Source organism: Venturia canescens, chromosome 6 (genome assembly GCF_019457755.1).
Source record: "Venturia canescens isolate UGA chromosome 6, ASM1945775v1, whole genome shotgun sequence".
Lineage (NCBI taxonomy): Eukaryota > Metazoa > Arthropoda > Insecta > Hymenoptera > Ichneumonidae > Venturia > Venturia canescens.
In genome coordinates, this window is record NC_057426.1 from 4,470,713 (window position 1) to 4,495,855 (window position 25,143).

General features: G+C 40.9%; 1 protein-coding gene across 10 annotated transcripts in view; it reads left to right on the top strand.

The window, feature by feature from the left end:
- MESK2 (misexpression suppressor of KSR 2) overlaps window positions 1–25,143 on the top strand; it is a 65,593-nt gene extending 40,450 nt beyond the window's left edge. For 2 of the 10 annotated variants that reach the window (XM_043422391.1, XM_043422387.1), the window contains 6 exons: window positions 13,834–14,033; window positions 14,530–14,650; window positions 15,168–15,456; window positions 15,850–16,119; window positions 16,552–16,636; window positions 21,095–25,143. In XM_043422391.1, the coding sequence (XP_043278326.1) occupies window positions 13,834–14,033; window positions 14,530–14,650; window positions 15,168–15,456; window positions 15,850–16,119; window positions 16,552–16,636; window positions 21,095–21,240 (1,111 nt within the window). In that variant the 3' untranslated portion in view covers window positions 21,241–25,143. Of the gene's footprint in view, window positions 1–850; window positions 1,351–2,829; window positions 2,884–13,833; window positions 14,034–14,529; window positions 14,651–15,167; window positions 15,457–15,849; window positions 16,120–16,551; window positions 16,637–17,219; window positions 19,154–19,591; window positions 19,722–19,819; window positions 21,067–21,094 lie in introns of those variants that run through there. The other 8 variants (XR_006261411.1, XR_006261410.1, XR_006261412.1 and 5 more) reach the window with 8 other exon arrangements.

Genomic DNA, 25,143 nt, shown 5'->3' on the forward strand with positions numbered 1-25,143 from the left:
CTCTTGGTGCTCGGAAGATCATTCTTTCCGGGAGAGTCTGAACGAACGATGGCTCGTTGCAAACACTCCGGTGGCTTGATCGATATTTAAAAAAGCAAGAAGCACAAATGGTCTCACAGAGCAATTGGCATGGCCCACGCACGCATGGTCATAAATACGTAGATGTTAAAGCGAATTCAGGAGGTTACATGTGTTCTGCATGACTACTTTGCTTAATGTGCGCGATAATTGTTCGAGCTGAAGTGCACGAGTTCACTAGGGTCTCATTGGCTGGTCAAGCATCCCTCTTGCATCAAACATGTTTACGTCACGCGCTGAATCGATTAATATAAAGACGAAACGTAGTTGAGGCCCAATGGAGCTTTGCAAATAAAGTTTTGCATCAAATTCGAAATTCTGGTTACTCAGAATCGTGGGGAGATTGTTGCTCTGAGAAGCACGTCGATAAGACGAGCCCAACGAGTCGAAGGGTTTTTCGCTAGTCGACGAAAATTTTGATGACCCGTCGGCCTCAGTTGTGAGAAGATGAAACGGTGTTTTGACGAACATTGCGATCTCGGACGCTGCATTTTGAAGTGTAAACTCGTGGCACGAGAGACCTTGCGCACTCTCGTAAAGTAAATATTGAGATAACTATTCATGAGAAGGATGAAAAGAATAGGGAAACCAGCCAATGTTACGCGGTGGAGGAATGTACCGTAGCTCCGGAGACTCACTGTCCGTACCCACCATCCAGTGTGTTTTCATTGTTTTATTATTTCCGTTTTTGGCCATTCGCTTGCGTTGTTGACCCTCGAATTTGACGATAAATTCGGCTTCCGCGGCACGCCTTCTCAACGACGACGAGCAGAGATAAGCAGTGGGAGCTGCGATTCGTCGGCGCGTTCCTCGAGACATCGACCTCGAGGTCGTTGCTGACTGGCTAGGAGGGTCGATCGTTACCAGTAGTAGGAGCAACATCAATAAAACGAGAGTCATCGGGAAGGAGAGAGAAGATCCGACACATCGGGCACGAGATTTAGCAGGTCCAAATACTAGATAGAAATTCGAAGAAGAGCCCTCTCCGATAGGAATTTCAAATACGCCAGTCGGAAAAGTGTCGAGGATCGTGAAGCGGTGACCAGAAATAATCGCCATGCCGGCAGGTATTGGCGCTTCGTACAGGTCGCTAGGCGACCTAGGCGAAGACGTTTACAAAAGCACGACTATCGTCGATCAGACCCAGACCACGGGACAGAGCGTCCTGGAGAGTGTTAAAAAGGCCTTCAGTTTCGCCTCGCCGAAGGTCGAGTTGAGGAAGAAGGATCCATTGATCGAGGACAGACGGGAGAGCGTCTCGATAGTTTCCAGGTAGGTGTCTCAAGTTCAGATCATCAGGAAATTCACCAAAACAAAAATCATCCAATAGAATATGTGATGGTGGCGGTGGTGGCGGAGGCGGTGATGATGGGCTTTCTATGAATTTTTAATTTCAATTAATCCCTGGACTGCGTACAGCAATGTTAATGCGCGGGGCCGTACTTCGAGCTTCCTTCGTCGTTGCACCATCGGTCACGTCGACGCCTACCTACGACCTCGAAACCCTCTCACGACATATTCTCCATATTTTGTCCTCATTCCACGCACGTTCGTACCGAACCGTTAACCATTGCTCCTTCGGTTTTCCAATACCCTTTTCCGTTCGGGAATTCGTGCTGAAGATGACTGTGATAGTGCGGTGGTCGTCGCGAGGTAGAGCGAAGGTTGTAGCGATGCTGGTGGTGATGATAATCGGAGGAGAGGCTTTTTATTTCGGTCATTCCCTTCTTCAAATTAAATTGGCCTTTCAACACTATATCTATACTTTCGATGGCTTTTTCAAGCGGGTCCCAAAAATCTAGTCGCTGCTAATCAAAGATTCATTTGGAACGAATCAGTATAATAGTGGGGCAGTAAAGAGACTTTCTTTGGAATTGTGACGATCGATAATATTGGTACGAGTAGTTAAAAGTCGAGGGAAAAAAATCCATGACCGGAAGATGAGGTCGCGGGAGTATCGATCGCGGGCGGCGTATGTGAAACGGGTGCCAACGAGGTAAGCTGCACGTGACCCGATCTCTTTTCAAGCACTATTTTATATCGCTATGAGCTTGGCTTTTGTAAATTATTCGTATCATGCACGTGTATATGTGTATACGTAGATGTGTATTTATAAATGGCACACATGCGCACATAATAACGTACGTAAGTATGTGCTCGTGTGCGTGAGGGTTTGGCCGTGTCAGCTTTAACGATTCTTTAACTAACGTCGTCATTCGCATTCTTCTTACGTCACTGCGTTGGACGTGACGCACGCCGGAAGCTGGATCTTGCGACAGAGCGACTTGTGCTTCCCGTTTTGTTCCTGCGAATGCCTCTTAGACCCTCTCGGTTTCGTTATGCTTGCAGCAAGCATCGGAAATTTCAACTCCCAGAGCCTCGTCGTGGCAAACATGAGAAAGGTCATAGAAACTTTAATTTTGTTGGAAAATTCACGGACGCTGCTCGTTAACGAAACTCGGAATGTTTTGATCGATAGAAAATCCACTTAATCCACCACTTTCTGAGCCCCCGATGAACTGTTTTCTTGGCTACTATCCTGAGCAGGGAATACCGAAGCCAACAACGCGAGTCGCACAAGTCACAGCTTTGCACAGGCTTTTCGTATCAACGGAGCTTCTTTTCTAACTATTCTTATATTAAGAGCACGGGAATTCTTTGTAGTTCCCCTCAGCACACTGGATTTCGGCTAAATAGTTAACGAAGCCGCTAGGGCCGGTCGTGTGATTATTTGCAGCCATTTTGTTTTAGGGAAAGAAACAAGATGCCAACAGCTGCAACCGCCGAGGAATCTGCTCTTCTGGGGTAAGTTTTTCCAATTATTGGAAGTCCCGAGATGATTAAACGCTTTGAGATCGACCGACGATGAGGACCGCGCAACATCTTCTCTCCTCTCATTTAAACCCACGTGAATTCAGGCTCTGAAAATATTTTTCTTTTTTTTTTTCTCCAAGCTTCGTTACGGTGTGCCCTCCCCGTTGACGAGGAGTAGTTTTTTCGTAGACTTTTCTTAGCGACTATTTTAGACGAGTACATTTGAAGGCACCACGCAAACTCAACCACCTCGGAATTAAACTGAAACTTTGCCACTCTAAGGAAACGCCTTAATAAACGTTTTGTGGAATCTCGAGAATCTCCAAACGGGTATTATTCTCAACCCCAAGAATAATCGAGTCAAATGTAAAAATAGAAATTTCGACCGTGGCTGAGTTGGCGTAGAATGCTCCATACATTTGACTAGCTAGATCGTTGGTCGCACCCGTACGTGTCCGAGTTTCCAAAACCCTACTATTTTAATGAGTAGTCCTGAGACCTACAACGATTTTCATTAGTGAAGAATCCGGAGGGAATAAGCAAGCAAATGGCAAACTGATCAGCCCTGTGAATCTCTTGGTGAGGGAAAATCGAACTTATTGATCACAATGTTCCTGGAGCTTTTGAACAACGAGAAATTCGCTGAAGCAAGCATCTCCCTTCTGTTATTTTATCCTCGCCCTACGTCTTTACGAAAGATGCCGAAAAGTTGCTAAACTTGGTAGAGAGCTCTCGAGCAGAAGCTCTATCAAAGACGCGCGACAACGAGGTCGATCGTGTCTCGTGATACGTGACACGGCTCATATCCTTCGAAGATCGAAAACAGCGAGCAGACCTCAGGCAACGCCCGCACACAACGTAGCCTTGCATCGTACACGTTTTATGTCATATAAAAAATTTCATGGAACTTTAACATCGTCGCTCATTTTGTCAAATACCAAAAGTCACTTCGACCCAGTTCCCAGTGAATTTCCAGTCCCTTTCCCCACCAAAAAAAACGAGAGCAACGCTTTCGGTCGTTTCTCAAACGAAAAGAGCGATGCTCGAAGGACTTTGAGTCATTTATCAGGGTGAGGGTTATCGCGACGATGAAGAGATACAAGCCAACAAACACGGTGAACTCGATCGCCCGATTTAGCTCCCAAAACCTCTCTCGAAACGTGACCGCAATTAAAGATCTTCTCGACTGTCCAGTCCTCCAACAACAACCACAGATCACACGAAGGGCCCACAAGCATTTTCTTTCTTCCCATTTCATTGACTTTCGCCTTTCGTAGCACGAGATCCATTCACCGCTATAAAATTACGGCGTTCCTACTTTAATAGACAACTTCCGGTAATAAATATATTTGAAGATAGAATTTGAGGAGACTCCATCGACCGCTGTGTTAGCTCAAGCAGAACATCGAGTTGGTTCAATTTTTATCGAGCGACGCCAACTTCTGGTTAATCGTGGTGAGCAGTAAATTCACAAATTTCATGTAACCGAGAATTTTGAATGATTTGAATTTCTTTAGGCATGTTGAAAAAAAGAGGGCCAGAAACTCAGCCACTGTGTACTTTGTCAGTCGCGAGGATTTTTCACTATTAGAATAATTATTTTAATGAAAGGCCTGACGAGATGGAGCATATACGACACTCGTTTCGAACGCTCTTCGTTCCAAATGAACCCGAAGTTTGACCTCCAGGGGAAGTCTCAGTTGGCTTCAGAACCGAGTCATTCTAAAAGTTTCATCTTTTATAAAACTTTATTTCACAACCAGCACGAGTACTCCAGTTTTTTGTCGAGATCCCAACCATGCCGAACTACGATTTGTTCACTTTCCATCGAAAGTGCGAGGATCGTTTTCATGTTATTTCGCAAAATGTAATTTGTACACGATATTGATTTGCATGGTGAACGTATATCTTGGCAAACTTCGTTGGTACCTGAAAGGAAGGAACTTGAAACGAGTTCGACCTCATCCCCGTTTAAAAGTACTTTCAAAGCGATAAATTACTCGTCCGAAATATTCCCAACGAACGAATGATTTTTATGAATATTAGACGAGAAGCAACGTTCTACTGAATGAAAGAGAACTTTTGTTGCCTCCGCTCAAATGGCGCATGCGAACACTTCTGTCACCTGACGCGCAAAAGACGCTCTCTGCTCGCGTAATTATCGGCTATTTGTTAATAACTGGTTGCGAAGTGTGCGCAGTCAGAGAGCTGCGTTCAACAGTCGTGGAATCTTGGAAGCCTTTCCTTTTTGCCTCTACGAATCGAGCCACCGATAGTTGAGTCTCGATGGAGAATGCTCGTTCGTTAACGTTGGTCTTTGAATGAAAAACTGACGTGCCGGATTTTGGTTGGAGAATTCTGTCAGAGCGTCAACCATTCGCTTCCAAAACTATTGAATCATGGAAGCAGCTTTAGAAACAAACGGCACAAAGTTTAAGCAGAGCAATTATATATTTTATTCAATGAACTTTACTCTAAGAGATCTATCGAAAGTGACTAGTTCTAACGACAAAGGGCCTCGTCTGTCGACCTCTTTCTTGATCTATGCATTCGTTTTAAACAAACTTACAGAACTGGGAGCAGGCTCTCATGTGTATTGTTTAATATCAAGTTTTATTACTATGCTGATGGATTATTTTTGCTCATATTCGAACAAAAACACAGGATTTTGAGTCCACATATAAATTCGTATACTTTTTTATCCCATTTTTTCGCTTTCATTAAAATTCTCTTGAAATTTGACTTCGTTTATTCGGTTCCAGTTTTTGACAACCCTTGATTCATGCCTGGAACGCACTTCCGGTGTGCAATAAGCAATTAACGATCAGACGGACTGTAATTAGCGGTCATTAAGCGTGCGAGAGGACAAAGCTCGTAATTGTTGGCTGACTTGTCGATGCGATACACACGAACAAACGTGCTGTAAGGACACTAGGCTGAATTCTAGTTGGTATTGGTAGGCATGAATCAGAGTTCAACCTCGTTAGCGAAAAAAATGGCTCAGCTCTTTGGATTTGATTCACGATCACCGTTAGGTTGAGTTTGTAGGATTGGCAAATAATTTTGTCCAAATATTCGGCAACGGTTCGGAATTCGGAACTCGGATGCTGGCAATCTGAAATAATTGCTGATCTTCGGATGTAAAATTCAACGAGGACGTCAAAAGACTGACGCAAATTTGGCATCTTTGGCTGGTTTTGCTCAAACCATTTGTCCCTCGATTCATATTTTATTGTTCAAATTCTCATAAAGGCAGTAACAGAAAGGATGGGGATCAATTAGAAATGACCATTTCTTGATATTTAACTCGTGTGAAGCTGCGAACACAGGATTGGCTGACGGTGTTTTTGGTCGAAGATCCAAAGTCGGCGACCGAAATGAATTTAGTATAGTTAAAACTGTAGTGTGCAGCAGGCGTTGGCTGACACACCGGAAGATTGCATCCGCCCATACGGCGAGCTGGTGGAACGAACGAGCTCGCCCATCCATGATGGTCAAGGTAATCATTGTGACATCTGAATTGCATCGATAAGCAAAAAGACAGCAGGATTGGAGCATCGTGAAAAAGCTTTTTTGTTTTTTCTATACCTCAAATGTGACTGGCGCATGAAACTGTTACTAGGAATAACTAAAAAAATATATCAGTGCTTGCATATTATTAGATTGTTATAGCGTTTGGAATACGAGATTTTCATTATCGGGGGTTGTACGAGTTGTAGCAAATTTCACGAGGGAACTCATTTAAGCTTGAAAGCACTCGAACGAGAAATAACCGCGTTGCGGAGTTGATCCAATTAGTATCTCATTAGAAGAACTTTTGCCGCCCCATTTTTTTCATCTCGTTCATATACAAACTTTTTTATTCCATCAAATACTTCAGACCTTGACTTCCGTAGATTCGTGTGTAAAAAAAAAAAAAAAAAAAAAAAATTGAAATGAAATTAATCATCTCATGAGAGAAAAGTTTCGTTGAAATAATCGTGTTCTTAGAAATACGGAATAATATTCATGAAACAAGCCTCTCAGGTTCGAAAGAGATCGATAAAAAGTCAAGCCACAACCACGTCGGATATCGTGTGTCGATGGGAACGAGTTTCGAATTTCCCTTGACAGTGCCCTATCGCTCTCTCTTTTTCTCTCATTCAGCTTTTCTCAACGTTCCCTGATGTGATCACAATGAGGTTGAACACGCCACAGTTTTACCTGCTCGCTCGCGGTCGAGCCATGGTGTTTGTACCACGATCCAGCGACTCGCGTTCTTGTTTTTTTCACCATCCATAACGCCGCTCTTTCGAGACCTGCGTCGTAAGGAAAAACGCAGTTCTATTGATAGACCAAGAAGATATCGAACGATAATGAAATCTTGAGAGCGAGAAATAATTTTTGCTCCTACAGATTAAATTGAAGAGCGAAAGAATTTTTTTAACGTAAAATTTCTTCATTTTATTCAATTAAATTTTATCGCTCGTCCACTCAAACTTACTGGACGTGAAGTAAAACAAAAAAAAAACTGCTTTTTCCTAGCTGTTTATAATAATTTTGTAACTTTACTCGTTGTAAACTCGAATATTTGGTGCTCGGTGAACATTTGAAAGCATACAATTTCTGAGGAATTTCATTACGTTTTAACCGTGAAACAAAGTTTCACTGAAAACCTCATTTACCGTTAATAATTGTTTGCCTGTGCAGCCATTTTACGTCCACATATGCGAGGATTTTAAAGCATTTCAATCTTTTTCAGTACGCGTAATAATACAGTGTGTTTAACTGTCAAAACACTTCCATTGTGGACGTTTTTGCGAGCATGATCCATTTTCCAGCTTTATGAGAACTTCTTTCAATTAAGGATTATACGTAGAAAGAAAAAAAATGGTAACGTATCCAAGTACTTCGAGAGACTCTTTGACCGTCGTACAAAAAGGCGGAGCAGCGTGAAAGAAATAATGAAAATGGGACAAGTTTTTTCATTACTCGCTGTTACTTTAGCAGCCCGTCAAAAAAGATTTTAGCTTCAATACGCTAATTCCTGTCGAATAATCCACGCCCCGGTAGTATCTCTCGTCGAGGGTTGATCTCGCTTAAACAAGTCTTTTGTTTCGGGATTTCCAGCTGGACTTAATCCACCGACAATAGAAGCATGGACGTTCGTTTCAAAGGATTCCAAATTTATCGTCGCACGCACACACCTTCCCGCGCCAGGGAATTCGATTAAAAGAGTCGTCGACAAGTTTCTTCCGTTTTTCGATTTATCGTAACTCAATGCAAATTTTCACCATCGTTTTAAATCTCAACCGGATGTAACTCCATTCATTTGGGTAGAAAAACTTTTCCGGTGCATTAGAATGCAATATTTCTCGTCGTCGTAACGATTATTCAGCGCCAGAAGCCACCGGTAACCACACTGCGCAGAGCTGAGGTTTCTGTGCTTTGAAATTAAATGAAGTTTCATCCAACGCTGTATTAAATTTATGCAAATCTACCGATTCTTCTGCCCATCGCTCAGGAGGGCTATCAATGCTCAAAGCGAACGTTTGGTCACGTTCACAGAGAACTTGGAACATTGAACAATTCTGGATTCGCTTGACAGAAAGGTTTTCCTTATTTCGAAATCTCCTCAAAATCCCTCTTGCATATTTCAGTATGAAGTTACTTGATTCTGTGAACGCCACGAATACATCGAAGCTTGAGTAACCTAGTTCAGGGAGAATATCTTATCCACTTAACTCATTAGTTTCATAATGCGATGCACATATAAATAGAATGGCATGTCCAAAGGAGTCGTCACTGTAGCTTGATGGTCTTTCGAGGAATCGGAATTACCAACTACAAGCAACGAGCAGATTCTCCTAATTTTTCTTCAACGCTTAAAAAACTGGGTTGGAAAATTCTTGAGTTCTGCTAACTTGGAACGAGAGCAAAGAAAATCCACTCCGAAGTCATTTTCCTGAAAGCAAAGTTTCCAATTTTCAATATTCGATTCGTTTGTTTGAGTAGCTGGTAGGAAAAAAACAAAAATATTTTTTCCAATTGATTTGAAAAGGGGCGGGGGGGGGGGGGGGGCGGGGAGAGAGGTGCAATTTCAAAAACCTAAGTTCAATGAGCTTGGAACTTGAAAATGTTTTGCTATTGTATGGAAGAGCTATTGGGAGTTATCAGGGTGTGAAAGAGGATTGAAGAGACAAAAAATGGTGTTCAGGGGGAGGGTGAAAGGAGAGGGCAGGACATAAACGGTGAATGTCCGGACTCGCATCGATTAGGGAGCGTAAACATCTCGACGGCGTCTGGGAGAGACGCCTGGCGTTGGGTACAACTGCGTTTATCTTCACCAAGACGAGAGTCGACTACAGGCGCCGCTTGACTTGGCGAAAGCCAAACATACTTATCGTCGGTACACGACTTATTATTTCTCGTGGAGGAGTCATGAGGATCTCAGGCCACTAAAATTCCCTTCCACGTTTCCCTGCTCAGAGTGTGTCGGCGTGTTCTCCACTTTGCATAAACAAAATGGGCTCTCTTGTAAGAAAATCAATACGCCGAGGAAATGTTGGAGTCAGCAGCGGAGTGAAATCCAAATTAAATTATTCCCAGAGAGCCTGCTGAAAGAGCTTTCGGTAACATTTCCTTCGCGTTGGCAAATGCTTCGTACTTGTGGAAGAGAAAAGCTCCGGCGCTCCAGTCGCATCAGATTCGTCGAGATGAGTAATATTCTAAAAACATTTTCCTCTTAATGAAAAATCTCATAGTTGGGAAGCAAAAAGTGGGGGAAAAAAATTCGATCTCCTTTTTTTCACCTCGTGCTTAAACTCCGAAGGGAAAATTCATTTTCACCTCAGACCCGAGTCTCTTTTCACAAAAGGAAAAAGCACTTGACGTCTCCTCATATAACTTGCCCTTGCGTCGGTGTCTTGACGCCAACTGACATTTCGGAGAATATTTTAATTGGGTCAGCGCATTAAATGGTCAAACAAAAGGGAACACGAGAAAAAGGTCTTGAGAAGAGTGTCGGAGGGATGTAAAAAGAGCGACTAAACAGCATACGCTGTTTATGAAGTGTAACATAAAATTGTTAACATTTCATGGCACATACCTACGACTACATGCACATTTAAACATGTATGTTGATGCACGGAGCTTGCAGGGTTAATTCTGGTTGATGAAGAAGGCGACTTTGTTCGGATTTTCTGCTCGAAGCGAATCATTTTCCCTCAGGGTAAAAAACGGTAATTTAATTTTCCACTTCCAACGACACGCCACGCCAATTATCGGCTACTGAAAATAAATTCAATAGTTGCAAATATTGATGTGCAATTTTCTCCAAAATTCACATCTGAATTTAGGCTACTGCTGTCGAAGGGGCAGCTGGAAAAGTAGAATTTTTTATTACGCTACTTGCGGTATGGGCGAGCGACACTTTGAATATTTCTCCATCATAAAACCCATCGTGGAAGGCTCGTGACTCTACTCACCTTATTAGGGGCGTGGCCCCAATAATCAATGTTGCACAAGATGTCAGCAGTATTTCTCTAAATATTTTGACATTTGTATACGTTCGTTCGGAGGTATTTTTACATTTGTATTTAGGGGGGACCGGGGCTAAACGCGATACTTCGAAAATTGCGGAAACTTATTCGTTTTTAGTCTTTGCAATTTGGTATATTTTTTCAGAAAATGAAAAAAATGGGAAAATTTTCAAAAAGGAAGAATCTTGAAAAAAATGAAAATCGGAAAAACAAAATTGAATGAGAACTGCAGCAAAAATATTAAAATTCACATATTTTTGAGGGGTACCCCACCGTGACCCAAAAAAAAATGATTTTTTTACGAAAATTGTAAAAAATTACAGTACGTTGCTCGATCGAGGCAGTGGACGAAGCTTCTCAAACTCCTAAAAAAACACAGTTTCGTCTCCAAGGAATTGACACGATGGAACAGTAGAGTTTGATGTTTCGATTAATCGTAAATACCCTGACTTCGAACACATGTGAGTTCATTAGAATTGACACAGTTAAAAAACGGTATTAATAGTGGCCTTTTTCACGTAACCGTTTGCCCCATTGACAGTTCTTAAAGCCTCATTTCTAAGGCACGCGACTTCTACGAAAGCCATTAAAGCTGTGGGCGTGCCATGAGGTCAAAAAAGCATTACGGTTTCGATCTCCACGGAAGGATCGATCTCCCGGTGCGATAGCGATACTTGCATGCATGCATTTCTCAGGGCTTTGTTCCGACCCCGATGATTGCAGGAACTGGAGGCGAGCCAATCTTTAGATTACGTACTCGAGTATCATTGGTTACAGGCACGTGTTTATGCCCATTTTTAAAAAAAATTTTCCTCAAATTCTCTCGTTTTTTTTTCTGTTTTCAATGTGCAATCAAGCACTTTGATCTTCGCAGAGATGAAGCTTTTCAAGCTTCGCACGAGTATGCTCTCTCCACTAAATCTTCGCAAATTTAATCCCATTTTCTGACAGCTTACAGGGACGCTCCTCACTCTTTTCCTCAATCCTTTCTACCCGAGGCTCATCCTATCCATTTTCCTCTGCTACGACCCTCCCCGACCGAAGCTTGTCACGCTCTGCTAGATGTCAGCATCGGAACAGCTACAGCCAAGGGGTGCCCTTCCCATGTCTCGAGCTGCTCCCTGCTTCATTTAATTTACATGCGATGGATCCACGCCGAGGGAAATCTCACTCCAGAGACCGCCGCTAATTAAGGCACCAGCGTAATCGTCGGATCTTCATTTTCGTTTTATAATTCTGTGTTTTCAAATAACCAGGAGCACAGACAAAAAACTCGCAATATTTCTGTTAGTGTCGCTGGTTATCGAACTCCGATTGGATTCACCGGTCAGGAGCGATGAGTCAAACCGAAAGTGAAGGCGATCTCGAGAGTTGTGACGTTCGTAAAAATACCACGAACGCGAAAGGGCTCGCTGCTAATCAATGAAACTGAACTGGCAACGTCGTCTACGGGTCACTCGTTTTACCAGCGGAAAAACTGCTGTTTTCTCGCCCTCCTACCCTCCACAATATGCCGTGCGACGTTGCCACGATTCTCGTTCCGTTGTGAGCGTTGCCACTGTCTTGCGCTTTCTTCATCCGACAGGGCTGTGCAGCTGCAGTCTGTAGGTCTGACGTCGAGTTCCACACTGTCGCAAGGTTTGACGTCTTCTCCTTTAGGAATTTTATAGAAATTTTGAAACGCTGGTAATTCTTAATAGTTTCATTTCCAACAGGAAAAAACTAGCATCAAATTTCACGTAAAATTAGCACTTTTGCTTCGAACTTTGTTGCTAATATTCGCGAGAATCTTTCATCGAAGATTCCGGATTTAGCAGCCCTCCAAGAATCACATTCGAACCTTCGGGCGATTCGTTGTCATCAAGCCCCGTGCAACTCTCATTCAATCGAACGAAATTCGTCTAGTTGGAGGAAACTGTAGCCAAGTCAACCTGTCGAACGAATTCGATGATTTTGTTTGACGAAGAAACTTTTTTCTCAGCCCACTGGAAATGAGAAATTCGTTCACTCGATTAATTTGCTCTCCCAGTACGCGTTGGCGCAGCTCCACACAAAAATCTGCAACTTTGCCAGAGCTCACTACGAAATTATCACGTTCAAGCAGCCACAAGGATATTCCGAGTTTTATGGCAGTTGCTGCGGAATGGTGGGACGAAAAAGCAAGCGTGTGCCATGCACAATGTTTCGATTCGACTCGCACATCGTCGGAAGTCTGCTTCCGAGTCATCTGGAGATTGTGAGGCTCGATTAGGAGTCGAATCCTCTCGCATTTGAAGCTACTATCCCGTGGAGCGTTCACCGCCTTCATTTTCGATATTCTGTGACAAAAAATATTCTCTGACAAATAAAATGATAAAATACCCGGGTGTACCGTTCGTGCGTCCGACGAGCGATTCGACTGGCTGCGAATCGATATAAAAACAAAAAAACAATATCAAAATTACGCGCGGTACTCGAGCTTTCGTAGAATCTGAGTTTCCACAAATCCAAAATCCTCAATCTCAGCGACCAATGAAATTTCCACACATAAACCTCCTCCCATAAACCACGGAAATTCTCACGACGAATTTCGCCTTGAAATTTTGTCCACACTATTCCGTAACGCGGAGTGTGCATTCACGCATGTTTCGAGCGACACCTGATGAGTGGGTACTTCGCAACAGGAAAGTTGACGTTTCTATCGTGCTCTGAATTCTCCATCATGTGCAGCCAGCTCGCGATTCGCGTTCCTCCCTCCCCCGCGCGTTCACCCCCAAGCACAGACTCGAGGATGCATTTTGCCGGAGACGACGAGGTCGACTCCTGCCCCCCGGCAGGCTCGCACATGCACTCGCTTTTATTCGATTCTCTGTTTATTCAGTGAACTCGGAACGCGTGAGTGTGTACTCACCGGTGTGTACTGACGACGTTTTCAAGAGCTCGGGATTGTGTGCACGTGCCTCCGTCCCGCAGCCTCGTCGTCGAGTTTTTTCTACTCGAGCTCGAAAGACCGGCTCCTCAAAGCATCGACTCGCCACTGTCATAGTCCTGGAAAAAATCGACGTCGTTATTAAATGAGAAAATGATTTGACAGGGAGGAAAATTCGGTCGGTGATTAAATCGTGATAACGCATGCGGACTGTGGGGAAAGAGGGGAACGATTTAGGTTGTCAATTTCCGCTGATCCGCGACGAGAGTTTTCTCTGTTTATCATGGTTACTCGGGAGGACGAAAGTTTCTTTGTAAACTCTCATTAACGAATTTTTTCTCTGGGCTCTTCACGACACTAGAGTCGATTCGGTAGGAATACATTGTGGAGAAAGCTCGAAGGTGACCCGAAACACGATCATTCACATGATCTCTTTGACAAGATAAAATAGCGCCGTCAACGCACTCAGGAATTAAAGCTCCGCGCTAATTCCTTCCTCGTTTCTCCACACAGCACGATGCCTTCCGACAGTATGGACGATATCGAACTGAAAAACATTCAGCTACAGTTTCCAGCACTGAGATATCTCACCAGGGACGACGGCTCCGTCAGGGAGGAACGGGTGGAAACCGATAAGGGCAGTTTGCTCGTTGCTGTCCAAGGAAATCGGGCGAAACCTGCCATTCTCACTTACCACGATTTAGGCCTTAACTGTGAGTATTCGTACACCTTTTTATTTGCCAAGATTCGGGCTGGAACGAGTCCTGACTTCGTAGCGAAGAAAGTGACAGTTTCGAAGTCGAGGGCGAACAGAATTTGAGGAGAGCAAGTCTGTGCCTGGCGAAGTTAATTAAATGTCCGAAATCGCGAAATTTATTCGAGAGAAACAAAAATTCTGTCACCATTTTTCAGGAAAGTCACTTTCGTAAATGTCCACCCTTTCGAATTTTCATCTTCTCGACCTTTTTGAGCGGTTAAACTTTACTCGAATATTTTCCAGTTTTCCGAGGAACTTTCGATTTATTTTAGTCACTCTTCGTGACCTTTTTCTTAAGAGCGTCATTATCCGGCGGTGATTGTTGCTTTAAAATTTCTCGTGTTGAAAAATTCGAATAATTTCGAGCCTGCCAGCAGCTCCTGGGAATGAAATTTGTAACGACTTTTCTCCAGCTATGCAAAAATCAAACGCAGACTTTCCTCGCTTTTCAGACATTTCGAGCTTCCAAGCGTTCTTCAATTACATCGACATGCGCGTTTTACTTGAAAACTTTTGCGTCTATCACGTAAATGCACCTGGACAAGAGGAAGGAGCTCCGACGTTACCCGAAGAGTGAGTAATTCAGGTTATAAGTTTGTTTCGTTCGCGAAATTTATTACGAACTTTCCGACTTTCCGCAAGTTTTCCGTGAGTATCATTATTCGTTCGGTTTTCATGATTTATTGCGAAAAAATGAAATTTAAATCCACGTTCAAAGCCAAAGAAATCAGCTCAGTGATTACGCAATTGGGAGATTCGATTCACGACAGTAAACACAAAAAACCACGAATTATTCGGTTGACTTTGTAACACTGAAATGATTGCAGTTTATACGTCGTTGTTTTTCGTCCACCGAGAGACACAATACATTCACCTTTCACATCGAAGATTAAATAAACTCGAACCGCATTGCAGATTTGCATGTTTATCTGTATACGCCAGAGCGCTCTTTTGGGCGAAACCGATCGATGAGTAGAACTCGTGGAAGGGGTTAAAAACTTGGAATTTTTTCCGAATGGATTGCGATAAATTCGTACCTTTAATGTGAACTCCAACGAGGTTACACGATCGGCAATGTGTACGTTTTCAGTTACATCTATCCAACGATGGACGAGTTGGCGGAACAATTGCTTTTCGTTCTCGGACACTTTGGTCTGAAATCAGTAATTGGCTTCGGTGTGGGCGCCGGTGCCAACATCCTGGCGCGTTTTTCGCTCGCTCACTCGGAAAAAGTCAATGCGCTGTGCTTGATCAACTGCGTCTCGACGCAAGCGGGATGGATCGAATGGGGCTATCAGAAGCTGAACGTTCGTCATCTGAGATCACAGGGCATGACTCAAGGTGTTTTGGACTACTTGATGTGGCATCACTTTGGCAGGGTAAGAAATTTGTACACTACAAAATTCCGAATTATTCGGGATCTGTCTGAGCCGAACGGCCGAACCAGACGAGAAGCCATTTGGTTGGAGGCGCCACTGGTTTGTTGTTCTGTTGGCGTCCCGCTGGCGGACAGTGGCGCTTGGCGCTTGTTACTTGTTATGCGATAATGGCCGCCGTCCGTAGCGACGCTGACGCCGGACGTTTATTGCGAATCTCGTAATTGAGAGTTGAAAAATGGTCTGATGGCTCGAGACGGAGGAAAACACTCTCTGGAGAGTGTTTTGAACGACGATCTTAATCGTCAATTTTTTTTTATTCGCGCAATACTGCGTGCTGCGAGAGCCGAGAGCACGTGAACAATCGATTGACTCGTATCGTGTCGTATTTTTCAGGGAACCTTGGAGAGAAATCACGATCTCGTGCAAGTCTACACCAATTACTTCGAGCGTCGCGTCAATCCGACAAATCTCGCTCTCTTCATCGACAGCTATGTGCGCCGTACAGATCTCAATATCGTTAGGGAATTGGACCCCACACGTAAGAAGGACGGATCGACCCTTGGCGTTCCGGTTATCAATATAACTGGATCGTTGAGCCCACACGTCGACGATACTGTCACTCTCAACGGACGTCTCGACCCGACCAACAGCTCTTGGATGAAGGTAAAATCGTTATCATTTTGTTATCAATCTTCAATTTCTTTCATACGTCACGCAATTCATTTGTAGTCTTGAAAGTAGTTTGCTTACTACGATTGCACGTATGCTGTGTGTGTCAACAGACACAAATCTATTATCCGATAATCAAATGATCAAAATACGGATGTTTCAGAATTTCAAGTCGATGAACATAACCAATTTTTATTCATCATAAAATAATGGATCACTTTTGAAAAACTGTATAATAACTTTGGTTTTTTTTTAGTTCCTTTTGTATAACCAATAACTATCAAATTTTTCATTGAATATTCAATGAAACTCTGCCACTCTGCGGATGAATCCCTGATGCTTTGTCGATGTTTCATTTTGATGGTGCGTCGTTTGTTGGAGAGTACGCAAAGACATTGACTTCAATGTATTTGGTTATATTTTCAGATATCCGATTGTGGTATGGTATTGGAAGAACAGCCAGGGAAAGTGAGCGAAGCATTCCGACTCTTTCTCCAGGGGGAAGGATATGGTAAGTGAGCGTCATCGCAATCCTACTCATACGATATCACTCGATGATAATTCAATCACCGCCAAAACATTGAGTTAAGAGTAAGAGTGAAATAAATGGGATTCGAGAGATAGGAGAAACAAAAATCTGATTACAAAAAGGAAATGAAACAATAAAATAGAATGCACGCCTTGAGGTGGCTTGAATATTTTTGCGGGAAAAGTGCTGCGAGTTTGTTCAAACGAAAAGAATTTAACCATTGGAATAGAAGCCGATCGGAGAAAAAAAGTTTCTAAACGTTCGTTGAACCACCTGAGCGATAAAAATTTGTCAAATTTTCGCGCACAGCCACGTAGCATTCCGCGGGTGATAAATTTTAGAAATCAAGATGAATTAAATGGATATAACGAGATTGAAAAAAGAACTTTAAAGTGAGAAAACATAAGTGAGAACGTAACAAAAGTGAACGTTTGAATCGGCAATTGAATTAATGTTAAGTTTGCTTGAATCTTTATTCGGTCGAAATATATTTATATATCTATATGTATGTAGATATACGTATATACATATATTTACCGTTTGTATTTTCAATTATGAATTGAAGGATTGGCCTAAGTAAAGAACAAACCAGGGCTCCGAGAAGAGGAGCCTTGTATTGAATTTTAGACGACCCTGTATTGCAGAGTTTACGATCAAGTTATTCGCTGATCTTGTTGAGTAGAAGAAGAAACAAAAGAAATAACAGGAACAACAATCGGAGGAAAGATGTAAAAACAAAGGATAATAAAATAATTCGATTTCACTGTAGTGGAGCGTATAAAGACAAAAAAAATATACGGTGCAGTCTAAAAACGAGCGTTGCGACAACGAAAAAGAAGTAAATAAAAACGTAAGAGTAGTCGTGTATCTTCATTATTCGATCGTTAGCCTCGTGTGCTAATCTCGCGAATAATGATTTCTCAATACCAGAGACCCAAGAAGATTCCTCAGTTTTTTGATTGCACGTAGTGGTGAAGAATTGAAAATAAGGGTAGTTAAGACTCGAAATACCGAGTCGATCGTTCAATGTGTCCGATAGAGTAATAATGATAAACTTAACGAGTAATTTATCCGTACGTAAACATGAGTAATTGTCGTTATACATGGGAAAAAAAAACGAAAAACAAAATAACACATGAAAATCGTCACGTCCGTTTAAAAGTGGCACCGTACTATAAAAAGATAGTGAAATCGCATCAATGGGTATTAGATCGCGTTTGTTATTCTGTTCGGCTTTTTGGTCACAGAAACACACCTGCACTGAACCACTTAAACACACACTTTGAAGCTTTCCTCACAACATATTATTTTTCGGTTGTTCAATCCATCCTCGAACTCCCTCCCCCCATCTTTTTGATCTCAGAAATAACGCTTTCTCAAGGGTTGACTCACATTTCGAGTGCCTGACAAGGTAATTGTCATGATTTTTCGTATAGTCTTGTCCCAACTGCAGAATACTTTCAATTTTACAGTTAAAGTTCTATCACGAGTTTCACCAAATTTCAAGTATTTTTCTTTTATTTTATTCGTCAAGAGAATTCGATCAATTGAACTTTCAGATTAGTATGCATAGAAGTACCATTCGAAAAAAAAAACGTCATACCGATCGACCAAAACTACTACGACGTCGCTAGTTCTGCGTTTCAGAATATACGAATATTGATTTACAAACGATTGTTTGGCGCTTGAGTAAACTCGAGAGATTTTGTCCTTTCCATCATCAATCTATCAGAGCAGAGGCTTCTTATACAATTTCTAATTATTAAAGATTTACGAATATTTAGACAATACGCTAATGTCACGTGCGCGCTATTCATGTGCTACGTTATACTGTTCCTACCATTGAATCACTGTCATCGCGCATCGTCGTCCGTTTTTAATTCTTTTTTTTACCTATCATTATCACGGACTTACTTTACGATTGTCATCATTCGCTAATTATATTATTACGGTCAATATTCCGACCGTCACACTCATTGTTACAGTCGAAGATTTTCATTACTATTTTTCCTCTACGAAATGGCTTTATACACTACCCCGAGGGGGGGGGGTTGGATTTCAGAGTTCTGACGGTGGAATACTTTAGTTTCGTTTAGAAAAAGTCTGATAATTAAGGCAACCAAAATTTCTATAAAAATTTGAGTTTCGTTTTACCGCATTGGGGGGTGACTCCTCGATCGAATCGAAATCCATCCCCGACCTGCATTATCGACGATCATGTATTTTATATTTTCATTTTTGTCCGGCGGCTATTCTCGCTCATTTTAGATGAATAAATAGCATAGATGAGAACAAAAAAAATATAAAGGTGATGAGAGAGCGAGAGAGAGAGAGAGAAAGAGAGAGAGAGAGAGAGAAAGAGAGAGAGAGAAAAAAAAAGAAATACTCACAGACACATAACAAAATGACGAAAAAATAAATAAATCGTATCATCGTATCTAAGCTCACTGTAACCATTTTTATTCTCTAAATGAAGAGGAAATATAAAAAAGAAAAATACTTGTTCACCGACTTGCGCCTTTATTTCCCACGCGTCTCGGATCGATCGAGTGGTATGTATTACTTCAACTCATCACTGATAAAAAAGGAAATAAAACAAAAGTAGTGAATTTTGTTTATTTTCTTATATAACTATCAGCTTTTTGGCTATAAAATTCGCTTTTTTCTTTGGTTATCGTTTTTTATTATCGAGAATTGGTATGCTCGGCAGCACCCGGGTCTCAGATATCATCACAGCCATCGAAATCGATGGCGTAATTGAAACAGCAATTATTTTGTTTTCATACGTTACGAGAGAAAAAAGTCACCCTCGATACGCTTATAAATTTGCCATAAACGTTTTTATATCGCACCAGCATTGACACACCTCTTTCATTCATCCTTTTCGTCCATTGTATTATTTGGTTTTTAAAACGTTTTATTTTGTATGCGTTTTAGTGGTGAGATCCCCGCGGAAGACTCTGACGTCGACAACACCCGAAGGTAATTGTAATTAGGAATTGAGGGCACCAAGGAGTCGAACACGCTGTTGGTCAAAATTTTAAGGCCAAAATCCTCTAAATGTTAAGTAAGTCGGATCTAAGAATTTTTACGAGAAATTTTTTATTCACATTTTGAAGTTTCCAACGAAATATATTCACTTACGTATTGTCATGTTAATTGCAGTGTCGATAATCATGCCTGGAACGTTACGAAAAATTTGATTAATCACAGTAACGATTTTTTTTGCGAGCTTCGATCATATTCGTTCTTCGTTACAGCCTTCCGAAAGTACAATGAAGCGAAAAACTAAGAATTCCTGTCACTTCAACTCGAATCTGATGCTCACATTTATTCGAGTTGAAAAATTCACTCACATCAACGAATAAACCGAGAGAATTGAGTCGAAGGAAGCTTGGAATCGACGATGAGGCTCGAACACAAAAAAATCGTTGAATTCTTATTGAAAGTTTTCGTAATACTCCGGGAATTATTGGCTGTGTTAACATCCAATGCTTCGGAATTGAAAGAATCTTGGAAAATGGTAACGCATCTGTCTGTGCATAACCAATCATCCATCAGTCAAAAGATTTTCAATAAAAATTCTCAATACTGGGATAATCAAGCAGTGACGAAAACGAAATTGAAAAAAATCATTTTTCACGACGCGAGTCCTTAATTACCGACCGAGTTTTGTGTACAATTGCGCGATCAATTTGAAAAAAATCTGAACTAAACGTGCCACAATGCGCGGTGACAGGTATTATGATTGGAACTGAAAAAAAAAAAAAAAAATGGAAGCAATGAATAAAATACATGTTATGAGAAAGAGGCTTCGTCAGCGTGTCTTCGAAGCATAGCGAGGTTCCTCTCTGTAGAAAAACTGACTTTTTTCCTTATAGCAGCTCACTCAATTGTGGTAGGAAGCGTAATAAACGAAGAGAAAAAGTACTGAAGAGCAAATAACAAACGACAATAATTGCACCGAGTATACATAAGTAGAATAGATTTTAGTTATAAATCCTCACATATTATTATTTCGTCGTTTATTCTGTGTATTTATTTGAACGGATGAAAAGAGAACACGCACACAACAAAACACTAACACGTAATACTAATTTTGATTCGCATGCGCGCTTGCTTTTATGTTTCATTGATTTTTCATTTTGTTTTTTCTATGCTCGCGGTTTCGATATTGCTTCGCGAATTCAACACGCGGAAGGAACTTGATAGTTTTTATTTATCCGATTATTTGTGGTGCATTGATGAGTGTGTGGTCGGAAGACACATATATATATATTCGTATATATGTAGATATGCGGCTGTTCAATGGCCGCGAACGTGCTTTGATTATTAGTAGACATGAAGAAAATAAAAAAAAAAAATTTTAAACATGAAATACAATAAAATTGCTTCTAAAAGCGACAATTAAATGAAATATTTCGTTGATTTTCCTTCCAGTTGCCCCGCTCTCGCCATTGAAAATGGCCGATTACCGGCTAGCATCTCTCGAAGGCCTTAATCACATCTGCAGCAAAAAAATCGACTGGCCTACAGCGACTATTCATATTACCGAAAATCCCATATCGGAAGCCGTCGTCTGCTAAACGAACCTAATCATTTGGGTCCATTTTTACATCTTTCCATCGCGTATATATATAAATATCTACGGTCTATATATATTAATATACGGGATGCCTCGATTCAATTGGACAATTGCGTGATTTATCGCGTGATAAACTTTTCCAAATTTGAGTTTCATATTATTCTGGAACTTGATCAACGATGATCGGCGGAACCATTCACGATCTGCTTGCCATACAAAAATCTTCATATTTTGTACCCACCGAAGTAACAATTTTTACGAAAAATTTTAATAACGATATCCATTGAGATGGTTTGCTCATTCGATTTTTGACCATGTTTCAAACGAGTAAATTCCTTCGAACTTTTAATACGAGTTTCGAGTCTACTGTTCGCCAATGGTTCAATTCGTCGTGGAACATTTAGAATAATTGGAAAGAGAAGAACGTAGTACGGGTGACGGAGCAGTTGAAACATTCACGAGATTCAAACGTGATAGCAAAGTCGTCCAATTGAATTGGGATATCCTGCATAGCGAGTGGACGTCGAAGATAGAATTTTCAAAGCCCAGAGAAAACGAACAACATTTATCGCTAATATCATTCGCATTTTAGAGGTGTAAGGAGAATTCGTCGAGCCAGGACGTTTTTATTTTCTCATTCTTTCGATCTTGCGCCATTCGTGTGTTACCCGTTTTGATGATGATTTTTTTTTTTTTTTTTTTTTTTTTAACGGTTACTCAATGACGCGCGAGATTTCGTCGAGACAACGGTCACCAAACACACGCGTCTCGACAGTTCAAAACTTTGTCCATCTTCGTCATCAAATTTATCTTAGAACAAAAACGAACTTAATGATAATCGAATTATTGGGCTCGGAGGACTCGCAAATTTATCAGCGGGCTCCCAATGAGCACAGTAAAAATATCAACGATTCGAATTATTAGGGATAATTCGTTGCAGAGACATCCAAAGTGCGAGGAATACGAGAACATCGACTATTTCAACGGTCAAGTTGTTTCGTTTATTCTGAATTGACGCTCAAAGTTTCGAGTCGCGATAAACAGTAGAATCTCTCCACAATAAACGCTCCATTTGCCTAGGAAAATATGACAGGAGAACGAGAACAGAATCGCATTCCTTGCAGATTAATTGAACGTGAGAAACAAAAGAATTTTATTCAGTGGTGGGTGCGAGGTCGAGATTCTAATGCATTTATCAACGTCATCGTGAAACTGGAAGATGCTTCATGCTCAATTCTTTTAATCTTGAGAATCGATAATGATTTTTTATCAGGGTGAATTGGTGAAAATAAGAGGAAAAAACAAAGGATTAAGAAAAAACACGAGTTAAAATAAGAAAAATCATGAGCGATCGTGACTCAAAAAATATCAAAAAAACTTTTCGAGGCATTTTATCGCCGAGGAAAAGAAAACGAAAATTTCCCAGGAAAAGCAGATATCAAGAGTTTTCAAAGGTTCACATCGTGAGACTCGTTGATTTGCGTCTTTTTCATGATTCACATGAATATTACTTTGTTCACTCTCGCGTATCGTGATCCTAAAGGAATTCCTTGTGATCAGGAAACAAGAATAATTAAGCTTAGCCCGCAGTCCTGCAAAAAAAACAAACAGTAACGAGCAAATAAGTAATAAAAGTGAGATCGCGTAATTGAGCGTCGTAGGAAAATTAGTGATTATTTCCGCGCGTCAAAGGGAGAAGAATGCTTCATATCTTAAAAGAAAAGCCTCGCTGGCCGAACGGTGATCGATTTCATCGGTCCAAGAGTCATCGAAAAAGTAAAAAAAAATAAAAAGAAACGTTGGTCGAGAGCGAGGAAGAGGGAACTATTGAGTTTGTTTGCGGCTTTGTGCAAAACACTCTCGGACTGTATTTTTTCCTCGCAGAGGTAAAACAGTGTGTAATGATATTATACATAAATAGAATTGAAATTAGATAGGTAGACGTTTCAAGTCTTCGAAAGAGAAGATAATAAAAACAAACGAAATGAAAATAGGCAAAAAAGAGAACGAGAAGGAAAGAAGAATAAAAATATGAAGGAAAAGGTAGAAGAGGAAAAAAGTGCGACATTTAGTAGACTCCGGAATATGGTTTGCGAGAGGTTTTCCCCCAAGCCTATAGCGTGATACGATAAGACGTGCCTGCATCAGAGGTGATAAGTAGCTTAAACGAAGAATCGATTAAAACGCTTTAGTTTTATATATTGAGCGTCCACGAGTATTTTTTTCTTTGTCGCTCGTCTTCAATTGCGGTATTCATTCTGCCGAAGGGTGCTGATTTTACTTTTCAAAATATAGAAGAACAAAAACAAAAGTATAATTATTATAATGAAAATAACAAATAATAATAATAATAATAATAATGAATAATAACAAAGTGTGAAAAGCGATATTGTCACGAGAAAGAGTTCGATTTTTAGCGATAAGCGATTACTGAAAACGATGACGCAGGGAATTATTTAAAAAAAAAAAAAAAAAAAAACAAATAAACGGTCTATCGACAATTGATCGTGAGAGAGTGGGAGCAAAGAGGAGGAAAAAACGCGTAGAAACGAGGTAGATTAATTTCGTTGTGATTTTTCGAACGCCTAAAAATATTATGCGTATACCTAAACCTATAACGTAGCAGGAATGAAGAGGAAGATTGATCATGAGATCGGCAAACATTTGTCTCTTCTTTCATTCATTTAAAAATTTTTTTTCATTTTATTTATTCCATTCACGTTTGTTTGCACACATCGAAGGGAAGTTTGAAGGAATATTTGATGGATTTTAAATTTTTATTCAACTCCCTGACATTTCTTTGAGTAAAACGAGAGTTTTGGATTGAGGATAAAAATTTTTTCTATACGTTCATCAAACTATTGAGACCGCTCAACTCTGTCGTTTTTAATTATTTTGAAATGTGCCTCATTTTCGAGTTATTGGAATTTAGGGTCTTTCACGTACCATGAAATTGAGAAATAACAGTTGCAGCAGGAATTTCAGTCGAGGATGCTTTCTGTACAAATTTTCAGCCAGAAAGTCCATTTTATCAAAATTTGACGTTCGGCAGGCCAAATATTATCTTGAGAGGCGTAAACGTCGCGACGCAAAATCTTGAGATTGCCAGATTTCCTTTTACTTTCGAAGCTCGAAGCACGAGGCGAATATTCGACTTATCCGCAGCGTAATCATACCGGATAAGACAACCGGTTACGTTCGTCAGTGAAAATTTGAGTTTAAACGAAATTTCATTGACACTTGAAATCGCAGATTCAAAGCATCCTCGAACAAGTTTAAATAAATTAAACGAATTTCGTTCGATTTTATTGAGTCTGATTGATAAGAACCGAAGGCTTTTTCTCGTTATAAATATTCAAAGATTGGAGTTCTTAATAACCAGTGTAACGAGCAGAAAGTCGCAGTTATTAAGGAGAATAGCTAATCAATAGTCGTCGCTATTCTCAGCATAAAAACGCTGCGAGAAATAAATAGCTTAAAAAACCCACGACATTATAATGACACGTCGAGAGGATGGGGGGGATTTTGGCGCGATCGACGTCAACGATCGCGAAAGTTTCGACAGACTCTCGAGGCTCGCTGGCTGCGGAAGCGCTGTCAGTTCGTGTGTTTTTGGGTGTGAAAGCTTTACCAGCTAAAGTGGCTGTCACCATGCGCGCGTGAACACGATGACTAAATAAAGAAATGAAAATAGCTAAATAGTCAGTAGCGGTGTATAACCATGAATAAATAAAAAAAAAAAAAAAAAAAAAAAAGCAGAGAAAAAAACGAATCCGCGTATATCGCACGACAGGTTATTTCATTAAACGAGTTACATGGAGCTTTAGTATACAACAAAATATTGGCACACGTGCGCACCGATATACATCTTGTTATTTATAATAAACAAATATAGAAAAATGAA